This window comes from Chondrus crispus, genomic scaffold (genome assembly GCF_000350225.1).
Source record: "Chondrus crispus Stackhouse genomic scaffold, scaffold_117, whole genome shotgun sequence".
Taxonomy (NCBI): domain Eukaryota; phylum Rhodophyta; class Florideophyceae; order Gigartinales; family Gigartinaceae; genus Chondrus; species Chondrus crispus.
Window position 1 is genome coordinate 231,268 of NW_005178982.1, and position 21,431 is coordinate 252,698.

Consider the following 21,431-nt stretch of genomic DNA (forward strand, 5'->3'; position numbering starts at 1 on the left):
GAGAAGGGTGAGAACGTCTATGCCATGGTTAACCTCGGTTTTTTGCTCCAACAAGGTGCCGAAGGATTAGAGCGCAACGCGGTGCGATCAGTGGAGCTGTATGAGCGCGCTATCGAGAAGGGTGAGGACGTCGTTGCGATGTTTAATCTCGGTAATTTGCTGAAACAAGGTGGCGAAGGAGTAGAGCGCAACGCGGTGCGATCAGTGGAGCTGTATGAGCGCGCTATCGAGAAGGGTGACCACGTCGATGCCATGGTTAGCCTCGGTCTTTTGCTGAAACATGGTGGCGAAGGAGTAGAGCGTAACGCGGTGCGATCTATGGAGCTGTATGAGCGCGCTATCGAGAAGGGTGAGAACGTCGATGCCATGGTTAACCTCGGTCTTTTGCTCTCAGAAGGAGCCGAAGGAGTAGAGCGTAACGCGGTGAGATCTATGAAGCTGTACGAACGCGCTATCGAGAAGGGTGAGAACGTCTATGCCACGAATAACCTCGGTTTTTTGCTCCAACAAGGTGCCGAAGGAGTAGAGCGCAACGCGGTGCGATCAGTGGAGCTGTATGAACGCGCTATCGAGAAGGGTGAGTACGTCAATGCCATGAATAACCTCGGTAATTTGCTGAGACGAGGTGCCGAAGGAGTAGAGCGTGACGCGGTACGATCAGTGGAGCTGTTTGAACGCGCTATCGAGAAGGGTGAGAGCGTCTATGCCATGAATAACCTCGGTAATTTGCTGAGACAAGGTGCCGAAGGAGTAGAGCGCAACGCGGTGCGATCAGTGGAGCTGTATGAGCGCGCTATCGAGAAGGGTGAGAACGTCTATGCCATGGTTAACCTCGGTGTTTTGCTCCAACAAGGTGCCGAAGGAGTAGAGCGTAACGCAGTGCGATCTATGGAGCTGTATGAGCGCGCTATCGAGAAGGGTGAGGACGTCGATGCTATGGTTAACCTCGGTAATTTGCTGAAACAAGGTGGCGAAGGAGTAGAGCGTGACGCGGTACGAGCTGTGGCACTGTATGATCGTGCAATGGCGAAAGGAAATTCCGGTAACGCGACTTGCAATCTTGCGATGACGTTGAGGGACGGAGCGGAAGGGGTGGAGCGCAATGCGGTGCGTGCGGTGGAGCTGTTTGAGATGGACATCAAGGAACGGAAGCAGAGCAAGTCAATGGTGTGTCTTGGAAACATGATGCGAGACGGGGCGGACGGGGTGGCCCGCGACACGGATCGAGCGATACAGTTGTACGAGATGGCGGTCGAGAAAGACAACAACGCGGAGGCGGTAGCCCAACTTGCGGCGTTGCAGCGGGACAGATCAGACGGCAGTACGCGGCCGCGATTTCGGGTTATTTTTTCATTTTTGCTTTTTGCCTGTTTTTTCATGCAGAAACTGAGAAACTTCATGATTCTTCATGAAGAAAGGACTTTGGACAATGATGGAGATGGGCTGCAGGGACCCTAGGAAAGCATGGGGGATCTCGATTTCGATGGTTGATCGCGATTATCGTTGCAGTCGTCTGAGGAAGGCCGAAGTGGTGATTTTTTCATTTTGCAGCATTATCTGGCAGTTTTTGCGCGCAAATGCGCGAAAAAACATGATTTAATGAAATCGCGCGTCCCGCGTACTACGTGGGACGAGGGTGAGCGAGAACAGAGGAAGGCGGGGGCGGGATGGAAGGCGAGGGCAGCGAGGGCGGGAGAGGTACAGTACTACATGGATAGGCGGCGTAATGTAACACATTTTTGGTGTAATTGTTTTGGTTGTAATTATTATATATTATATATGACAACAGTAACACGTGTATTATAGTGCATTCGTCATCGCCGCGAGGGCCTTCTCCTTCCGGAGAAGGAGAAGCCGGAGAGGAAGACAGGCAAAAGGGAGGACGACGGAGCGGGACGGCAGAGTTGTGGGCGAATCTCCGAAACCTGTGGCCAACGGCGACTCGGTGTTAATCGAAAACACTCATCTGTACGCTAACGGTACTCCGTTTCCGGTACTCCGTTTCCAGTAAAGGCAGAGCAGCCGACTTTCCTTACCCGAAAGCACAGCACGGGTCGCCCAGTTTAGCAGATCCCACAGTCGGCCTCCGACTGCTCTGCCGCACCGGCTTGCCGCTCGCCTCGTGACCGTGACCGCAGCAGCCTCAAGCAGGGAAAAGCAATATAACATCCTTAACACCGCGTGGCAACACTCCCGCCGACGCCCGCCAAAATCGGGTCCCTACCCACAGATCCTTCTCGATCTCATTGCAGATATTTCGAACCTCCACGCCCGCCGCCCCCACGCACACCATCCTCGTCTACATGTCTACATGGCTCCGTGACCCACCCCCTGCCGCATGGCTTTCGCCGTCTCGCCGCCGACCCGGCGCGCCCGTCACGTGCCGCGATCTGCATGCCGGGCGCGGCCGCTGCGGCGCGTGGCGCTGCGCGGCTGCGCGACGCAGCAAAACATCGCCCTCGCGCACGCGGTGCTGCGCCGCGCGGCCCACTCGCAGGGCCTGGACGTGGCGCGGCTCAACACCCTCGTGCGGCTCACGGATCTGCTGCTGAGCGAGAGCAAGCGGTACAACCTCACGGCGATCCGCACGCGCGATGCCGTGCTTCTTAAGCACGTCGTGGACGCGCTGAGCCTGCTACCGGCGCTGGATGCGGAGGCCGCGGCCGCTGCCACCGGGCTGCGCGTCGTCGATGTCGGCACGGGTGCGGGGTTACCGGGGCTCGTCCTGGCCATCGCGAGGCCGCAGTGGGACGTTGCGCTGCTCGAGGCCGCGCGCAAGAAGACGCGCTTCCACGACATCGTGGAACGCGAGCTGGCCCTGCCCAACGTGACGTCCGTGTGGGGGAAGGCGGAGGAGGTCGGGCAGAGTAAGATGCATCGGGGACGGTATGACGCGGTCGTGGCACGGTGGTTGGCGGAAATACGCATTTGCTGCGGACTGTGCGTGCCGCTGGCAAAGGGGGCGGGGGTGCGTTTTTGACGCAAAAGAGCGTGGGCGCGGGCGCTGAGGAGATCGCCGCCGCGAAGAAGGCCATCAGAAGGCTGGGCGGGAAGCTGGAAGGTGTGCGCGAGGCGTGGCCGTGGGAGTGGATGCAGGGGCAGGGGGAAGAGGCGGAAGAGGTTGACGGAAGGAAGAAGTGTATTGTGGCTGTACGAAAGGTGAAGGCAACGCTAGTGGCGTTTCCGAGGTTGCTGGGGGTGCCGAAGAAGACGCCTTTGTGAGATGGCGAACAGGTTTTCGAGGAGAGAAAGGCGTCGGGAGACCGGAGAGAGGAAAGATGTCTGTTGAGAGATGTGGCAGGGAATAGGAGCGCGTGTTGGGTGAAAAGCACATCAAGCATTGCAAGGGGCGCACATGAATGTCGTGCGAGAAGAAGAGCGCAAGCGCGTTGCGAAAGGCACAGTTCGCTATGGAAATATGACATACGAAGTAAGAAGTTGCAGAGCGGCCCCGATCGAGAGTTGTGACGGCATTGAGAATTGGTTTATCTCGAGACATTGTTTCGCTGCCGTTCCCCTCCTCCTTCGTGCCCCTCCTTTCGTACCAAGCAGCGGCCTGCCAAGTCTCTGCCATCCGACAACGTCCTTCCCTCTCCCTTCACGGAACGTCGGCGTCGTCACTCGATCCAATGAAGAACACCGTCTCTGCAAGGGGCATCGGCTACCATGTGAGAGATAAGCACTAGGCAAAAGGGAAAGTATCCTGGCCGGCACAGGTGAAACAAGCGGCCCCCAGTGACACACCGACCACGATAGGCAGTCTGATCACCGTCAGCAGCGAGACGGATAAGTTGGAGCGAGAGTAGTGACGACGAAGAAAAGAGGTTTGCGAGTTTCTTGTTTCAACAATGGCAGCTGCAACTCTACTGGAACACGTGTCACACGTTTCCGCAGAAAACTATCCTCGCTGTTACTGTAATTCAGAAGGGGTGCAAGTAACATTCCGTCCACGCTTTTTGTACACTTCTGTGCTCCAATGAAGGAAAGCATGTGATGCCAAGAACACCGATGGCCGATTGCGATGGCCCCTTCTCCCGAGTCTCGGGCGGCCAGCGGTTTGGCTTTATTTTATGGATAAAGTACCAGATACTGTACTGTAGGTGTAATCCTATCGTTCCAAAAACTTCGCCCTTTTGTTATTATAAAAAAAAACAGCCACTCGACCCTACGCATTAGTGCCGTCCCGTGTAAAGACTAATAATACGGCACTAATTCTGAGCGGCACAATCAGATGGCAGAACCACTACCCGGCCAGAACTCTGTTATTAGAGTCTGCTGTTGTTGCCTTTGACCCTGTCTCTCATACCTAGCTTCTAGAAAAGCTCGTTTTGCGGACCTCAAGTGCGATAAGGCATTGCTCACATCGCACTCCACACCCAGACTCTCCAAAGACCCAAACAGCCTGGCTAGCACTACTAGTGGGGTACCCCCTAAGTTGAACATGATTAGAAAAATAAATGTAAAAACAAGAAGCAAGCGGCATCGGAGAAAAATTTTTGACTGTTTGGAAAACTGACAGTCTCCACGTACCTGCTTTTCTGATCTCAGGAGCCAAAAGGCTCATACATCGGCATGAACGGCGTCTTTCGGTCCGGGTATCGGAGAGGTTGCAACCACAGAAAAAGCACCCATTATTTGCACGGACATTTCACTGGCTGATGCATTTCGACATTGCAATTTTTAATTCTAATTGCTATTCGGGGACGGTGCAACCTCCTGTGCTGCCTTCTTGAAGATTGCGGCACGCCGAGCGGAAGTTCTCTTCTTCGCAATCTGGCGACGTACCAACAGAGACCTTGGATAAATGGTCGCATCCTTATAATGGTGCACACGGAAAGCAAGCGCTTTCTCCCGTAGCGTTAAGCGCTGTGCTCTAGTCCGCTCCACAGCCTCAGCTGCACGTTGCTCTACATCGGCCTCCCTCTCCTGCCTTACTGCCCGCCTAGCTCTTCCCATAGCGTCCTTACACCTTGCCAACTCCATCGCGACATCCGTTGTCAGGGTCAACCCAGCCGATGTGTCAACATAACCGCATTGTAGCACGCGCGGTTGTACGCCTAAACTATCCTTGTACACCAAGCGTTTCTTTTCTAGCATTTCCTTCATTTCCGAGACTGTCGCCAAAGATATGTTATTGATAGAACACTGCGGACGGGGCACGTCGATGAGGGCACCAGCATTGAGTGGCCATATACCAGATTTCCTAAAAGCAGAGGTCACATGTGCTCGCGTGAACGCCTTGCCATATGCCTCTCGCATTACCTTCATATAGTCAAACACGTCGTAGCTCTTCCATTCTGTAGGGGAAGAAAGCTGTTCGACACAGCTGCGAATGTGTTCTTTAAATGGACCGAAAACCCCAACATCCAGAGGTTGGGTTGTGCCGCTTGTATGCGCAGGCAATGCGTATACCACAATCCCAGCTTGCTTCAGAGTATGTAGAACCCGGTACCCCATATGGCTTCGATAGCCATCCAAAATTAAAAGAACCTTCCTGCCATTTTCTGTGAGGTCCTTGACATCATCCGCAAAATATTTTGCTCAGCGCAGGAAGTTTTTGCTGTCCACCCCAGCCACATCCTCTCTTGTGGTTATGACACTTCCTCGAGGAAGACAATCGGCAACCGTCTCCATGACAGGTGCCCCATTGAGCTCAACAGTGCGATACTTTAGAGATTTACCCTCGACAACAAATAAAGGGCGACCAACATCCCCATTGGCAAATATCACGGGCATGACTGTTATTCGTTTAACATTCCTAAACTCTGGTGATCTCTGAAGAGACTTCTGTCCTCGAGCACTGTAGGACTTTCTTCTATTCGACTGTGCACAATCTTTGCTTGGTGTCATACCACTTTCGTCTAGGTTGGCAATGCGCGAAGAGTCCAAGTTGTACACACGAATTAGCCGTTCCAATTCTGCAAAATGGGTCGTCAGATTTTCGGCATTGGTTGCTTTCCAGCGAGTCTCTTCCTCTGTAGAGGCCCTTCCGAATTTGATCTTTTCTCGGTGGCGCTTAGAAAAGAGTGATAGAAACTTTCGTCCAGGGCGCCCCTCAATAAAAGGTATTGTATTCTGGCGTTCGGCTGAAAACGAAGTCACCATCAATTGGACAGCATCTGCGACGTCTGTCCGTTTGAGGGGGAAGCCGCGGCGAGAGTACGAAAGAACAAGGTCAACAATGACTTGCTCCTCATCGGGGGATATGTAGGTGCGTGCTTTTTTTGATTCACCTCTGTGTGCGAATCTGTACTGAAAAGTCGCCAAAGGGAGCCGGGCAAGTCGGGCAGCCTCGCGCCTAGTTGCGCCATTATCGATAGCAATGACGGCTCGGTTGAAGTAGTGCTCTTCTTTCCTCTCGCGACTGGTCTTCTTGGTCATGGTGTGGTGGCCGTGGTGTGAGGAGAAGCGGAATGAGCTCTAATGCCCCAATTTGCACCGAGGTTTCACCAAAGTTTGTTTTCCGATGGCAAAAAGGGCGCCAAGTCGGATTCTGCATGTCAAATTGCGCCATTTGCATTTTTGAACGATTTACGTCATTGTCACTGAACGTTTTTCACTCAAAAGTAGAGTCCTTTACCGGTAGAAGCTGAATCACAATAAAATTTGCAATAAAGTTTTTGTTCCAGTGATGGGTGCTCTGTTCAAGAAAGGGGGGCATGTACGGGTACAGCACTCGGTACGGCCCGCCTCTCCGTAATTTCACACTCGTCTTCTGCCACACAATCATCCATCATAGCATCACTGGCAGACTGATTCTGTAGCTCTCCACCATAATGTATTGAATCGCAAGCATCACTAATAGAAGCTTCTGCCACAAGCTCATTAGTCTCGATCTCAATCTATTCCTCCACATCTTTCCTGCAGAATTCTGTAGTTTCTGCAAGGCCGTCTTCTGGCACCAGGCTCAGTCGGGAGAGAAACCCTACTATACCATCCACCATAGATTTATCAATTTCTGTTTCATTTCGACCAACTTTCCGACCTGCAGCAGATGCCCAACCTCGATTTTCTGTGCAATCGTAAGGCGCGTACGCTTCGCTTTGGCGGTCTTTTCAGGAATCATGTTAGGGTCTTTGAGTGAGGTGCCATCACCAATTTGAGCTGCGCAGCATGAGGAGTGGGCGATGACGACGGCGTGCATGACACGTGGCAGAAGCTGTGTCTGCCGGTTTTCGCGGCACTAATTCGAGGGTGGCAATAATAAAAGCGGCACTATTGCGCGTCCCCCCCGTAATCCATTGCGATGTCGTGTCATGATTCACCCACACCGCACGTGTACACCAAGTACACGACTGCCAGAGATCACACCCTCGTTCAGTAACGATCGTTCGCCCTCTCCCTCACGGACACCGTCGCATCGTTCTTGTTGACAAGCTCCGTTTCCAATGCGGTGATGTCACCGCATTAGAAACGGAGCTTGCATTGCTGCTCCGCGTGAAGCCTCAGGGGAGTGCAGTGGTACACAACACACCTTTTCGATTCCTTCCTTTCAAACTTGAACAAACAAAAACAAAACTCACCTCTTTTTCTGCTTTAGTCATAACTAAGTCCACCATTCCGCGCACCCTACATATCACTGAAACGTACACTCTCCAACTTCAAATCACATCTCATCCATGACATTGATGAATGCCGAACAACTCATGAAGAGTCGGAGAAGAGTTGATGTTCTCAGACTGAACGTAGCGACCATCAACATGAAACGTACCCCAGCCTTCGGTATTCTTGCTACTCGCGATGCAGCAAGTACAGTGATAGCCATTCAGGGGCTGGTTGTGTCACTTGATGCATTTCTGCGATGCACCTAGAGCCTCGTTCGCAAGCAGCTCTCTGCTCCTGTCATGCAGGACAGCTTGAGAGCGTGAGGGCGTGGGCGGTGCCAGGTACAGTTCCTAAAGTGATACTGAAAGCCCGCTTTTGTATTCGCCGAACAAACATATGTACTTGTTCCAACGCCGCAACTCGCAGCAGTTAGCACAATCAAAACACAGGCTGTGTCATTTACGCACACATCATACACTCCGAACTGTCTCGTCAATTTGTGTCTTTCTTTCTCGTCACCCTCATGGCTCTCACGTTTCTCCAATAACATCGGCTGAAGGTTGCCCTTGCGTTTGCTCCAATACTGTACCATCCACTTAGGCTGCAAACTGTGAGCTTAGCATGGCCACTTTTCTCTCTTCTCCGTGCTCCCAACCTAGAGCAGTTTCCGCCCTCCCCCCCTCAGCTGCAAACTGCCACCATAGCATAACCACGTTTCCACGTGCTCTCATCCCAATCCTAAAGCAGATATCCCTCATCTTTTGTACGATATTGGGTGCTACAACTGGCGCAAGGCCATGTGTTGCCTCTGCTGCACAGGATAGCATTCCGGCAACATCCGGGCGCATGCAAACCTAAAAAACTTATTTGAATTCTATTCCGCAACGACGATCTCCTTCCAATACAGCTGTGGCTCCCGCGGAGTAGTCGATAAAGTGCGAGCGTCGCTTGCTTCCGCCATATTCCGACCACACTGTTGTTGTGCCTGAAGAAATGAACTTGCTTCCCTCGCCCACATTGACCACGTCTGCATCCCACCCTCCCCCCTCGTGCCGGCAGCGCGCAAGGATGAGCGGGGGCAGCAGCAGCGGCGGGATGGAGGGCGGGGGCGCGCTCGAGGAGCTGGACGTGCTGCTGTCGCCGCGGGCTAGGCGTGATGTCGCCGGTCTCGGAGGAGCTCGGGCTGCTACTGGCGGCGATGGAGGCGGCGGCGGTGGGGAGGGACGCGGCGGCGGGGAGGGACGGCGGGGAAGGGCTCTGATGGTGGGACACGGGCTGGCGGCGGCGGCGGCGGGCCGGGCGGGCGAAGGCGAAGGGGCGAAGGCGAAGGGGCGAAGGCGAAGGCGGCGAAAGCGGCGCGCGTGGCGGTCCCGAGGGCGAGGGCGGTGCGGAAGAGAGCAAGCGCCAGGCGGAGCCGCGAGAGGTAGAAGGTGCGGGAGCTCCTTTAAACTAAAAGATTTGGACTATGATGTGAATCTAAGCGTCATTAGCGCTGACCTGAGCGAGCTGTTGGGGGAGGTGTTCGACCCGGTCAGGTGCCATAGAGAAGAGAAAATAGTACAGGGGGGGTCGCTCAATAGTGCCTACTTTAGTAGTGCCTCCCTCTATATAGTGCTATGGCTCACCCTCTGGCACAGGTTATCATAAGCTCACACGTGTATCATCCGGCATGGTTCAGTACTCAAAGGATGAAGTTATTTGTGTTATACAGGCTATGTTGTGTTTGTGTTAGCAGTGTGCTTTGTCCCCAAATATATGTATTTGAGCCTCCTTTATATAGTGCCATCCCTCCAATAGTGCCATAGCTAGAGGTATGTCACGCTATAGCACTATATCGTAGGAGGCACTGTACTTGTACTGTACAGAAACTATAATATAAAGCCAGCCAGATTCGGCCCCCCTACAAAAATTTAGAAAAAATCAATAGCAATAAAAAGTTTTTGATACTAGGACACTACAGTAATTTCCACCAGCCTTGTAACGTCCGATATGACACAATCCTGTCCACTTGTACATCTGTCAAGACCATCGCCCACTCCCTGATGTCTACCTGACCATGACCCGATCCATCTTGGACGCCGCGCCTACGTTGAAATTCACCGTATCAATATTCGGCATTCCCCCATCTGCGCCCCCCTTCTCCCCCCGCACCCGTCTCATCATTCGTTCAGGCCCCACACCTAGCGGTCGTGCGACTTATCGTCCAACTCTATCTCGTTCCTCATCAGCTGGCGGCCCCCCGAAAACTCCTTGCGACAACCTTGGCTGAGCATTATGTCCACCTGCCCGTCGCCGTCATCGTCCGCCGCGCGCACGATGTTCCCTCGCGTGGTCTCCACCTTGGGGGCGCCTCTGGCAGCTCTCGACCTTGCGAAACCTCTCGACCGCGACATTGATGAGGGCAAAATCCGGCGCATCAAACGACGTCGCCACGACCGGTTCAATGACATCTCCATGTTCAAATCTTTCGCAGGCACGCCCGTGCTAACCGTGTCGCGTGGCAACTCATGCTGTTCTGACACGTCTGGCGCCCCCTTATTCGTGAGCAACACATCTTCCGTGCCGGCCACATCTTCCGTGCCGGCCATTCGAAGGCGGTCTCCGTCACACAAGCTCGCCCTCGGCCCCCGGCCATGCAGCGCCCGGACCCACCGATACCTTCTGGGTTACAGCGATGCCCCAAATCCGTCACGCTCGCCCCCTCCCCCAATCACATGAAACGTCACAGCAAGGCCCTCCCCCCTCTAGTTAGTAACTTGTACTTGTAAAAGCGGGGGGGTAACTACTAGTTACCCCCCGCTTTTACACTATTAGTTACCCCCCCCCCCCGCTTTTACGAGTACAACCTCCTCAGCTCCCAAAATGCAACTCCAAACCCCAGCGCAAGACATCTCCACCCAAGTTGCGGCTTCGCAGTCCCAAGTTCCCCATCGCCAATTTTATTCCTGTACCGCATGATCCGGAATGGAATTGCGGCGCATGTCTCTGTCTCGCCGTCGGAATACGGCTCTCCAGATGTGCCTCGCAGTAATCCACGAGACAATGGCACCACTTCGTCCGAAGCGGCTCGCCAAAAGCGAGCCAGCAACGAAGAAACATATCTCGAAGCCCTACAAAGGGCATAGAACGGAAGTTTGCACGTCTCCCGCGTAGAAAGCTCCTTCCTCAATAGATGTCTTAGCAGTAAGCGCATTCTCCGCACTACCAGCAGCACAAATCGTTCCGCCAACTGCCTTGACTCCTGAACACAGCGACGCTTTCATGTTGCACAACAGGTGGCAGAAGGGGCACTAAATCCACAACAGGGGCTACCAGACGAGACCACAAGGAAATTTTAAAAGGCAGGGGTGCAGTCCATCCCATGACGGCAAGTGTTGCCTCGATTAGTGTGGTCATTTGTACCGCATCGGTGGGACTACCTATACCACTCATACCGTACATGGAAATTACATCCGCAGTTCTACAAACGGCAATGCAGCAGTCGCTGTTGCCCCGCAACCAAAGGTAGCGCATAGCAACGAAAAATGAGTGAATGTTGATGCTCTATCCATTGCAAGAAAGGGGACTTGTCAAGAACAAACAACTGGGACCCGGGCTTGGACTTGGTGCGCGGATAGTGTGTAGCATATGTAAATACGCGTGTGATTTTAGCGATGAGATATGCGGCAGTTGCCCCGACAACTGTGAGGCACGATGTGTATCTCATTTTGGCCGCAAGCTCAGTTCTCGCTGTCGACGAGCAGGACACATGCCTGTGCTGGTCAGGAGGCGTGATCCTGTGCTTCTCGGGGATCTTATCTCTCGCCTGGAAGACATGGCTGGCGTACAGTCGAGCTCCGAAAAACGTTTGCCCGGATACAAAGACTTTCTTTGGACATGGGAAACCTCGATTCGGAGCTCTGGGCTTCGGTTGAGGCTGAATTTGAAGGCGGGCGCTGCTCGTGCGCCACGGACAATACAGCAGAAGAAAAGCGAAGAAAGAAAGCGAAGAAAGCCTGCCAAGCCAGCGGAACAGCAGCGGCACGAGCGAAAGCTACAGGAGGATCCCGATTTTGAACATGTGAAGAAGAGGAGAAAGTCAGAGGCGGGGCACTAGCTAGAGGAGGATCTTGATTCCGAACATGTCAAGAAGAATAGAAAGGGGCAAGTTAAGAATCTGGTAGACAGAAGGAGATTGGTGCCGCACGACGAAAACAAGGCGTGGCGAGGCGCAGGCACAAGTCGGGCTCGCCGGCATCCTCCCAGAAGCGGAAACGAGAAGACGAGGTAGCGACAGTCGCAGGCCCCTAGCGTTGCAGCCCAGAATGACGCCGCCATGTATCCAAGAAAATGATCACGGTCACCGATTACGCTAATGGCCGGAGTGACCGTGCACGGCACTGGGACCGCAGTCATTTTTCTAATCATACAACGTAACGAAAAGTACTTTCCGTACTCCAAATATGAAGGTACGGTATGTTCTGGCGTTTCTATCAGGGAGTCGACCCCACGCCCCGCCATGCCCCGCCGGCAGCCGCGCCAAGACGACCGCCGCCAGCGTCGTCACGAATGCGCAACAATTGCTCGACGCGAACCCGTGGCTGAGCATCACCAGGCCAGGCCCCGGCGCCAGCGTCGCGCGGAGGTGAGCAGGCGGCACAAGCGCTCCGCAAACGCGTTCGCGGTATAGAACGGCGTCTCGGTCGCCATGCGAGCGGGCGTGTTGCAGCGGGGGAAGGCCGTTCGCCGGGCGGAGCTGTGCGGGTCGCCGGGCGCGAGCGGCGGCGCGTGGTCAGCGCGACGCGGCATTGGGCGCGGTGGCGGGGGCGCCGGTGCAGGGGGACGCCGCGAGGTCTCGCGGGGGAATCGCTACGTGGACAGGTGTGGGCGTGACGCGTGACGCGGGCACGGGTTAATGAATGACTTGTTGCCCGCAAATTGCATCGTTGCCCAAAAAAGGTACAGGGGGTCGCGATATAGTGCTACCCTGTGTCAGTGGGCTGAAAACGGCACTATATCGAACCAGGCACAGTATGATAATGAGATTTACGGCTTTTTGCAGCCATTTCCTTGCATCACTGCTCGAAAAAAACCCCTCGCAGGACGCCATCACTCATACTTACCATCTTGACTACAGACTCAAGTCTAATCAAGCATTTATGTTAGGCTAAAAGCTGTAGATCCAGGGCGATCGCTGGCAGAATTAGATTCCCATATAGGTGTTGTCTAATTCTGCAAGCTGTCACCCCCCCAATCGCAGAATCTCCCTTTATGTTATTAGTAGCTGCCGAGCCGTCGCATTACTTCCTCCTTTTTCGCAGCCATAAATGCCAGCCTACACTTTTGCAGATGTCCAATTGCATCGTCGACCTTGCCTTTTTCCGCCATACTCTCATAGTCTCTATTCGAGCTAGCAACTGCATACTATCTTTCCGTGGCGGCAGTGGCTCTCGGGCAGTTCGTCCATCCAACTGCCTCTCTGGAGACCCTTCATTTTTGGCTCAAAATTCGTGCCACCCGCAGAAGGGTAGCACTATATCGGAGCTGGCACTAACAAAGATGGCACTATATCGCGACCCCTCCTGTACATGGCCCTCTCTGTCTACTCTCGCAAACCTGAAGGTAACGGTACCCGAAGGGTACTGTTACAGGGCTTTGTACTGTACTACTGTACTGTACAGTCATCCCTTGATTGAAGGAACCTTGTGTAAGGAATTCCTTGTTAAAAGACGTCCGAGGGCGTCCACCATGCCCGTGGTATCATTTTTGACCGTACCAGAGCCATTACTTCAATCTCTTGATGTAAGGAAAATTCAGTATAAATCCGATTCCAGAAAGCGTCATACAAATGCCTTTAATGTCACATTTACACTTTCAATAAGGAATCTACTGTACTACTGTAATACTGATGGACAAGCCCCTGCAGTCCCTTGAAGCTCCCACTACTGGCGTAAAAGTCATGTTTGTGCGTCGCGAGTCGCGACGCACACGCGACTCGCGAGTGGTGGTTTGGGTTTGGGGTCCGGTTGTCTTTTTATTTTTTCTCTAAATTATTCACCTGTGCGTGTCTTTCTCACTCAGGGCCTCCACCCTTCCTTCCACGTTTGATAGCCGCCAAGCTTCCACTTGGAAGCTTGCGCGGAACAACAAAGAAACCCTTGAAATTTCAACTAAAATCTAGTGCTAAAAATCAAACGTTAATCATGCCTCACACAGCGAGAGCAGCCTTACTAAACTCACGATGTGCCCACAACGCAGCGACAATCCGCTCAACAGCCGCCTTCTTCTTTGACGAGCATAGGAAATCGCTCCACCCTGAGTGCCTCTTTCCGCGAAGAAGTCACACGAACATTCCTTCACGGAAGAACAAGCGAAAGCACATCAGCTCACCCTACTGACCCACACGAACGTCGCCACTGTTTCCGCTTTCGTCGACAACGACAAGAGTGCCACGCGCTGAACGCGGCCTTCAACCTTCGCGTCCCTGTTTTTCTAACAGCCAGTGCCGTTCTCACGCATAACACACTCTTAACACACTCCGCACCTCACCAACTTGTCTTTTGCTATTCACAAAAAAATGCAGGAAAGCTTCCGGCAAGAGACGGGACCAAGTAGAAGACGGCGAGAGAGACGGTCTCCCGATGTGTTCATAAGCCATGCTGGCCCAGACAAGCTATTCATCGCACGTCCCCTTTCCGAGAAATTGCAAGCTCAAGGTTTAAATTGCTTCCTCGACAAAATCTCGATGGAGCCCGGGGACTGCGGACGGGATGAAATGACGAAGGCTATGGAGTCTGCGAAGGTCGGTGTTTTCATTCTTTCTCCCGAGTTTGCAGCTCGAAAATGGACAATGAGGGAACTGCGGTGCTTCCTGCGCCGACGCAGAGAAGCGATAAGCAGTGGGATGCCGCCACCGACACTGATGCCGGTGTTTTACAGATTAACTATTCGTGAATGCAGAGAGTTGGAGCCCAATCGGTACTCGGATGATGAAGGAAATAATATTTTTCAAGTTGAGAAGTTTTTTAGCGAGGAACGACAGCGCGAAGCGAGCACGGATACGGTGATGAGAGAGCTACAAGAGTTGGCAGATATCACTGGAATAGAAAATAACGAAAACGCAACGAACCTGCTGGAAGATGAATTCAGCCATGATGCAAGGGAACATCTTGTGAAACGAGTATCTCGGTGGGTGAAAAAGAAAAGTGAGGAGCAAGAAGCCGACCGCTTTCATTATTCCACGAGGGATAGGGAGCTGCGTCAGATTGGGGAGCGGGTTGCTTTCGAGCCAAGAGAGACAGAAGGGAAAGAAGCACTTGACGCAGTGCGATCTATGGAGCTGTATGAGCGCGCCATCGAGAATGGTGAGGACGTCGTTGCGATGTTTAATCTCGGTCTTTTGCTCTCAGAAGGTGCCGAAGGAGTAGAGCGCAACGCGGTGAGATCAGTGGAGCTGTATGAGCGCGCTATCGAGAAGGGTGAGAACGTCGATGCCATGGTTAACCTCGGTAATTTGCTGAGACAAGGTGGCGAAGGAGTAGAGCGTAACGCGGTGCGATCAGTGGAGCTGTATGAGCGCGCTATCGAGAAGGGTGACCACGTCGTTGCGATGCTTAACCTCGGTGTTTTGCTCCAAGAAGGTGGCCAAGGAGTAGAGCGTGACGCGGTGCGATCAGTGGAGCTGTATGAGCGCGCTATCGAGAAGGGTGAGAACGTCATGGCGATGAATAACCTCGGTAATTTGCTGAGACAAGGTGGCGAAGGAGTAGAGCGTAACGTGGTGCGATCAGTGGAGCTGTATGAGCGCGCTATCGAGAAGGGTGACCACGTCCTTGCGATGTTTAACTTCGGTGTTTTGCTCCAAGAAGGTGGCGAAGGAGTAGAGCGTAACGCGGTGCGATCAGTGGAGCTGTATGAGCGCGCTATCGAGAAGGGTGACCACGTCGATGCCATGAATAACCTCGGTTTTTTGCTCCAACAAGGTGCCGAAGGAGTAGAGCGTAACGCGGTTCGATCAGTGGAGCTGTATGAGCGCGCTATCGAGAAGGGTGAGAACGTCGGTGCCATGGTTAACCTCGGTTTTTTGCTGAGACAAGGTGGCGAAGGAGTAGAGCGTAACGTGGTGCGATCAGTGGAGCTGTATGAGCGCGCTATCGAGAAGGGTGAGAACGTCGATGCCATGAATAACCTCGGTAATTTGCTCCAACAAGCCGAAGGAGTAGAGCGCAACGCGGTGCGATCAGTGGAGCTGTATGAGCGCGCTATCGAGAAGGGTGACCACGTCGGTGCCATGGTTAACCTCGGTAATTTGCTGAAACAAGGTGGCGAAGGAGTAGAGCGTAACGTGGTGCGATCAGTGGAGCTGTATGAGCGCGCTATCGAGAAGGGTGAGAACGTCGATGCCATGGTTAACCTCGGTGTTTGGCTCCAACAAGGTGGCGAAGGAGTAGAGCGTGACGCGGTGCGATCAGTGGAGCTGTATGAGCGCGCTATCGAGAAGGGTGACCGCGTCGATGCCATGAATAACCTCGGTTATTTGCTGAGACAAGGTGCCGAAGGAGTAGAGCGTGACGCGGTGCGATCAGTGGAGCTGTATGAGCGCGCTATCGAGAAGGGTGACCACGTCCTTGCGATGCTTAACCTCGGTGTTTGGCTCCAACAAGGTGGCGAAGGAGTAGAGCGTGACGCGGTGCGATCAGTGGAGCTGTATGAGCGCGCTATCGAGAAGGGTGAGGACGTCGATGCCATGAATAACCTCGGTTTTTTGCTCCAACAAGGTGCCGAAGGAGTAGAGCGCAACGCGGTGCGATCAGTGGAGCTGTATGAGCGCGCTATCGAGAAGGGTGAGAACGTCGATGCCATGGTTAACCTCGGTGATTTGCTCCAACAAGGTGCCCAAGGAGTAGAGCGTTACGCGGTGCGATCAGTGGAGCTGTATGAGCGCGCTATCGAGAAGGGTGAGGACGTCGATGCCATGAATAACCTCGGTTTTTTGCTCCAACAAGGTGGCGAAGGAGTAGAGCGTAACGCGGTTCGATCAGTGGAGCTGTATGAGCGCGCTATCGAGAAGGGTGACCACGTCTGTGCGATGTTTAATCTCGGTGTTTTGCTCCAACAAGGTGCCGAAGGAGTAGAGCGTAACGTGGTGCGATCAGTGGAGCTGTATGAGCGCGCTATCGAGAAGGGTGACCTCGTCGATGCCATGGTGAGACTCGGTCTTTTGCTCTCAGAAGGTGCCGAAGGAGTAGAGCGCAACGCGGTGAGATCAGTGGAGCTGTATGAACGCGCTATCGAGAAGGGTGAGGACGTCGATGCCATGGTTAACCTCGGTAATTTGCTGAAACAAGGTGGCGAAGGAGTAGAGCGTGACGCGGTACGAGCTGTGGCACTGTATGATCGTGCAATGGCGGAAGGAAATTCCGGTAACGCGACTTGCAATCTTGCGATGATGTTGAGGGACGGAGCGGAAGGGGTGGAGCGCAATGCGGTGCGTGCGGTGGAGCTGTTTGAGATGGACATCAAGGAACGGAAGCAGAGCAAGTCAATGGTGTGTCTTGGAAACATGATGCGAGACGGGGCGGACGGGGTGGCCCGCGACACGGATCGAGCGATACAGTTGTACGAGATGGCGGTCGAGAAAGACAACAACGCGGAGGCGGTAGCCCAACTTGCGGCGTTGCAGCGGGACAGATCAGACGGCAGTACGCGGGACGAGGGTGAGTGAGAAGTTCTCACGCCCCCGCCTTCCCCCGCCTTCTCTGTTCTCACTGAGAACAGAGGAAGGCGGGGGCGGGATGGAAGGCGAGGGCAGTGTCGGGAGAGGTACAGTACCACATGGATAGGCGGCGTAATGTAACACATTTTTGGTGTAATTGTTTTGGTTGTAATTATTATGGTTGTAATTATTATTAAAATATTAAAATATTATATATTATATATGACAACAGTAACACGTGTATTATAGTGCATTCGTCATCGCCGCGAGGGCCTTCTCCTTCAGCCGGAGAGGAAGACAGGCAAAAGGGAGGACGACAGGCAAAAGGGAGGACGACAGGCAAAAGGGAGGACGACAGGCAAAAGGGAGGACGACGGAGCGGGACGGCAGAGTTGTGGGCGAATCTCCGAAACCTGTGGCCAACGGCGACTCGGTGTTAATCGAAAACACTCATCTGTACGCTAACGGTACTCCGTTTCCGGTACTCCGTTTCCAGTAAAGGCAGAGCAGCCGACTTTCCTTACCCGAAAGCACAGCACGGGTCGCCCAGTTTAGCAGATCCCACAGTCGGCCTCCGACTGCTCTGCCGCACCGGCTTGCCGCTCGCCTCGTGACCGTGACCGCAGCAGCCTCAAGCAGGGAAAAGCAATATAACATCCTTAACACCGCGTGGCAACACTCCCGCCGACGCCCCCCAAAATCGGGTCCCTACCCACAGATCCTTCTCGATCTCATTGCAGATATTTCGAACCTCCACGCCCGCCGCCCCCACGCACACCATCCTCGTCTACATGTCTACATGGCTCCGTGACCCACCCCCTGCCGCATGGCTTTCGCCGTCTCGCCGCCGACCCGGCGCGCCCGTCACGTGCCGCGATCTGCATGCCGGGCGCGGCCGCTGCGGCGCGTGGCGCTGCGCGGCTGCGCGACGCAGCAAAACATCGCCCCCGCGCACGCAGTGCTGCGCCGCGCGGCCCACTCGCAGGGCCTGGACGTGGCGCGGCTCAACACCCTCGTGCGGCTCACGGATCTGCTGCTGAGCGAGAGCAAGCGGTACAACCTCACGGCGATCCGCACGCGCGATGCCGTGCTTCTTAAGCACGTCGTGGACGCGCTGAGCCTGCTACCGGCGCTGGATGCGGAGGCCGCGGCCGCTGCCACCGGGCTGCGCGTCGTCGATGTCGGCACGGGTGCGGGGTTACCGGGGCTCGTCCTGGCCATCGCGAGGCCGCAGTGGGACGTTGCGCTGCTCGAGGCCGCGCGCAAGAAGACGCGCTTCCACGACATCGTGGAACGCGAGCTGGCCCTGCCCAACGTGACGTCCGTGTGGGGGAGGGCGGAGGAGGTCGGGCAGAGTAAGATGCATCGGGGACGGTATGACGCGGTCGTGGCACGGTGGTTGGCGGAAATGCGCGTTTGCTGCGGACTGTGCGTGCCGCTGGCAAAGGGGGCGGGGGTGCGTTTGTCACGCAAAAGAGCGTGGGCGCGGGCGCTGAGGAGATCGCCGCCGCGAAGAAGGCCATCAGAAGGCTGGGCGGGAAGGTGGAAGGTGTGCGCGAGGCGTGGCCGTGGGAGTGGATGCAGGGGCAGGGGGAAGAGGCGGAAGAGGTTGACGGAAGGAAGAAGTGTATTGTGGCTGTACGAAAGGTGAAGGCAACGCCAGTGGCGTTTCCGAGGTTGCCGGGGGTGCCGAAGAAGACGCCTTTGTGAGATGGCGAACAGGTTTTCGAGGAGAGAAAGGCGTCGGGAGAACGGAGAGAGGAAAGATGTCGGTTGAGAGATGTGGCAGGGAATAGGAGCGCGTGTTGGGTGAAAAGCACATCGAGCATTGCAAGGGGCGCACATGAATGTCGTGCGAGAAGAAGAGCGCAAGCGCGTTGCGAAAGGCACAGTTCGCTATGGAAATATGACATACGAAGTAAGAAGTTGCAGAGCGGCCCCGATCGAGAGTTGTGACGGCATTGAGAATTGGTTTATCTCGAGACATTGTTTCGCTGCCGTTCCCCTCCTCCTTCGTGCCCCTCCTTTCGTACCAAGCAGCGGCCTGCCAAGTCTCTGCCATCCGACAACGTCCTTCCCTCTCCCTTTACGGAACGACGGCGTCGTCACTCGATCCAATGAAGAACACCGTCCCTGCAAGGGGCATTGGGTACCATGTGAGAGATAAGCACTAGTGCCATAAAACACTTGTCAGGCTCCGTCAAAATAATTACCAAATTGCCCCCTCGGGGAAGGGTACGACACGTAAAAAAAAAAGCTAAAAAAAAAGCTAAAAAAAAAGCGCTCGCATTTACTTGTGTGTGTGTGTGTCTCTTCTCTCCCGCGTTTCCCGTGTCACAGAGTCTGCATAAAATTTACAAGGCCATGAGCGCCCTTCCCACGCGCCCGCACATGTTTCGCTCGCTTGAGCCCCGCGACATCCGTGTTCCGCTAGAGCCTCGCTCGATTCCAAATACATGCGCATTTGCACGACGGTATGCAGCACATAGGGGTTGATGTTGGACAGACTAATGACCGGGTCCAGAGGCAGTCGACGCAAGTTGTTCCGCGAGATAGGTGCAATATCAGTCAATGTCTGGCATTGCATTCGCAGCAAACGATCAAGATCCAGTTGTCAGAAGTGAAGACATAGATGTCGATATAGGTATGGAGAAGTCAGGGGCTCTAAAGACAAGAAGAAAGGAAAGTAAAGAAAAGGCTGGATCGCACTTGTGGAGGTTTCCTGTGAATTGGAGATTTGCACCACTCAAGTTGGGCTCCAGGCTTCCCCATACAATACCCTTGGGTACTGCTTTCCCTCCAGCGCAGTTCCACCCCGACATGTCCACCACGTATCTCTCTCCTGTAACATGTTCAGTTACAGGAGAGAGACGACCGGGTGCGACGCGGCGGTGGAGGGGCGAATGAATTGTTCAATGACACGTGTGAAGAGCGGGGAGACAAGATATGGCGAGTAACGTGAGGAAAAGCGGGTGCTGCAGTCGTGCACGGCTGCTGCGTACAAGTATGTGTTGGCATGCTTTCCCTTTTGCAAGCGAGTGCGGGAGGTACTTACACGTGTACACAGCTCCACCGGTACTTAACACCGCCGTTGCTCGTCCCACAGTAAACACGACCAAGGTCTTTGAGTCGCGAGGCCGAGGGAATGTTGCATTTGAAGTGGACTAGTGCTTGCGGCGCTGTATGACGGGACGGGGGCGGTCATTTGTCGGCGTGCGTCCGGGCGAAATATCTTGTCCTACCAATCGGTGCGGCGTTAGCCCGCGTCCGGCGGGCGGGGGGAATGGAAGCCGGGGGCTCTGCCGCCCTCCGGAGTGCGGCCGCGGAAGGGAGGTAGGGTATCTGCGCTCAGCTGGCGGCGGCTACGCACTCGCGCCGACGCGTCGCGCGGGTCGCGCGGATCGCGGGTGTGTTTCTGGCCAATCCGCCGGGCGCAAGGCGCTTCCCGCGCCCGTCATGCATTCGCGAGACGCTGCTGCGCGCGGCGCGTGACTTGGCGGGGGCGGGTGCGCGGCGGGCCTGGCGGCGGGCGCGCGCGCGGGTTTGGGAAGCAGCGGCTGTGCAGGGGTGAGCGTGCTGACGCGGGCCGCGGCGGCGGGTCTCGAGGGCGATCTGGGAGGGGCGGCTAATCCCCGCTAATCCCCTAAGCGCGCCGCGTTCTCCCTGGTTGTAAGTAAGGTTTTTTATCATACGCGATATGCACCGCGGCGCGCAGGGCTGCCGGCGGCCACGTGTGGCGGCCCGCGCGCCAGTGGAGGGCGTGTCAGGCCTTGTCGGCGCGGCGTCTGGCGAGCCGATTGGCGAGGTGGGCGCCCCGGCCCGCGCGAGCCGGGCGGACGCGGTCGCGAGATGGCGCGCGGGGCGGGGTGCCGGCGTGGGGCCGACGGGGAAGGGGAGAGGGTTGCCCGGGCCGGCGGGAGAGGGAGAGCGCACGGGTCGGAGGGGGCGCGGAGGCAGGGGCACACACGGAGGCGGAGGGACGGGGAGGGAGACAGAGACAGAGACAGAGAGCTGACTAGCAGCACGGACAGAGGTGGCGTACGGAAGACACATGTGCGGACATCTTTTATTCTGGCAGGCGAGCGGGGGTGGGGGCCGTGAGAGAGGCGACTCGGCCGCTTGCGGAGGAGGTACGCGGGTCGGAAGGAGGATTCTAAACTATTAAACGGTGGGCGGCGGGGCGGGAAGGGAG

General features: G+C 55.1%; 8 protein-coding genes; 4 read left to right on the plus strand and 4 right to left on the minus strand.

Annotated features, from left to right (window-relative positions):
• Positions 1-1,065: 1,065 nt before the first annotated feature.
• CHC_T00009378001 (Sel1-repeat containing protein) lies at positions 1,066-2,057 on the plus strand. XM_005712814.1 is given in 2 exon segments: positions 1,066-1,458; positions 1,459-2,057. 1 exon segment carries the CDS (start codon positions 1,066-1,068, stop codon positions 1,456-1,458), a length of 393 nt encoding a protein of 130 aa, XP_005712871.1. The 3' UTR covers positions 1,459-2,057.
• A 5,450-nt stretch (positions 2,058-7,507) lies between these two features.
• On the minus strand, positions 7,508-7,765 carry CHC_T00001882001 (hypothetical protein). XM_005712815.1 is given in 2 exon segments: positions 7,508-7,606; positions 7,607-7,765. 1 exon segment carries the CDS (start codon positions 7,763-7,765, stop codon positions 7,607-7,609), a length of 159 nt encoding a protein of 52 aa, XP_005712872.1. The 3' UTR covers positions 7,508-7,606.
• Positions 7,766-10,378: 2,613 nt separating this feature from the next.
• Positions 10,379-10,738, minus strand: CHC_T00001883001 (hypothetical protein). Its single transcript, XM_005712816.1, has one exon. The coding sequence runs from the start codon at positions 10,736-10,738 to the stop codon at positions 10,379-10,381; it is 360 nt and encodes a 119-aa protein (XP_005712873.1).
• Positions 10,739-10,746: 8 nt separating this feature from the next.
• Positions 10,747-11,058, minus strand: CHC_T00001884001 (hypothetical protein). Its single transcript, XM_005712817.1, has one exon. The coding sequence runs from the start codon at positions 11,056-11,058 to the stop codon at positions 10,747-10,749; it is 312 nt and encodes a 103-aa protein (XP_005712874.1).
• A 5,782-nt stretch (positions 11,059-16,840) lies between these two features.
• On the plus strand, positions 16,841-17,248 carry CHC_T00009250001 (Sel1-repeat containing protein). Its single transcript, XM_005712818.1, has one exon. The coding sequence runs from the start codon at positions 16,841-16,843 to the stop codon at positions 17,246-17,248; it is 408 nt and encodes a 135-aa protein (XP_005712875.1).
• A 1,834-nt stretch (positions 17,249-19,082) lies between these two features.
• Positions 19,083-19,406, plus strand: CHC_T00001885001 (hypothetical protein). The gene has a single exon (XM_005712819.1). The coding sequence runs from the start codon at positions 19,083-19,085 to the stop codon at positions 19,404-19,406; it is 324 nt and encodes a 107-aa protein (XP_005712876.1).
• A 104-nt stretch (positions 19,407-19,510) lies between these two features.
• CHC_T00001886001 (hypothetical protein) lies at positions 19,511-19,826 on the minus strand. XM_005712820.1 is given in 2 exon segments: positions 19,511-19,529; positions 19,530-19,826. The coding sequence occupies 1 exon segment, from the start codon at positions 19,824-19,826 to the stop codon at positions 19,530-19,532; it is 297 nt and encodes a 98-aa protein (XP_005712877.1). The 3' UTR covers positions 19,511-19,529.
• A 1,262-nt stretch (positions 19,827-21,088) lies between these two features.
• Positions 21,089-21,340, plus strand: CHC_T00001887001 (hypothetical protein). Its single transcript, XM_005712821.1, has one exon. The coding sequence runs from the start codon at positions 21,089-21,091 to the stop codon at positions 21,338-21,340; it is 252 nt and encodes an 83-aa protein (XP_005712878.1).
• The last annotated feature ends 91 nt before the right edge of the window (positions 21,341-21,431 follow it).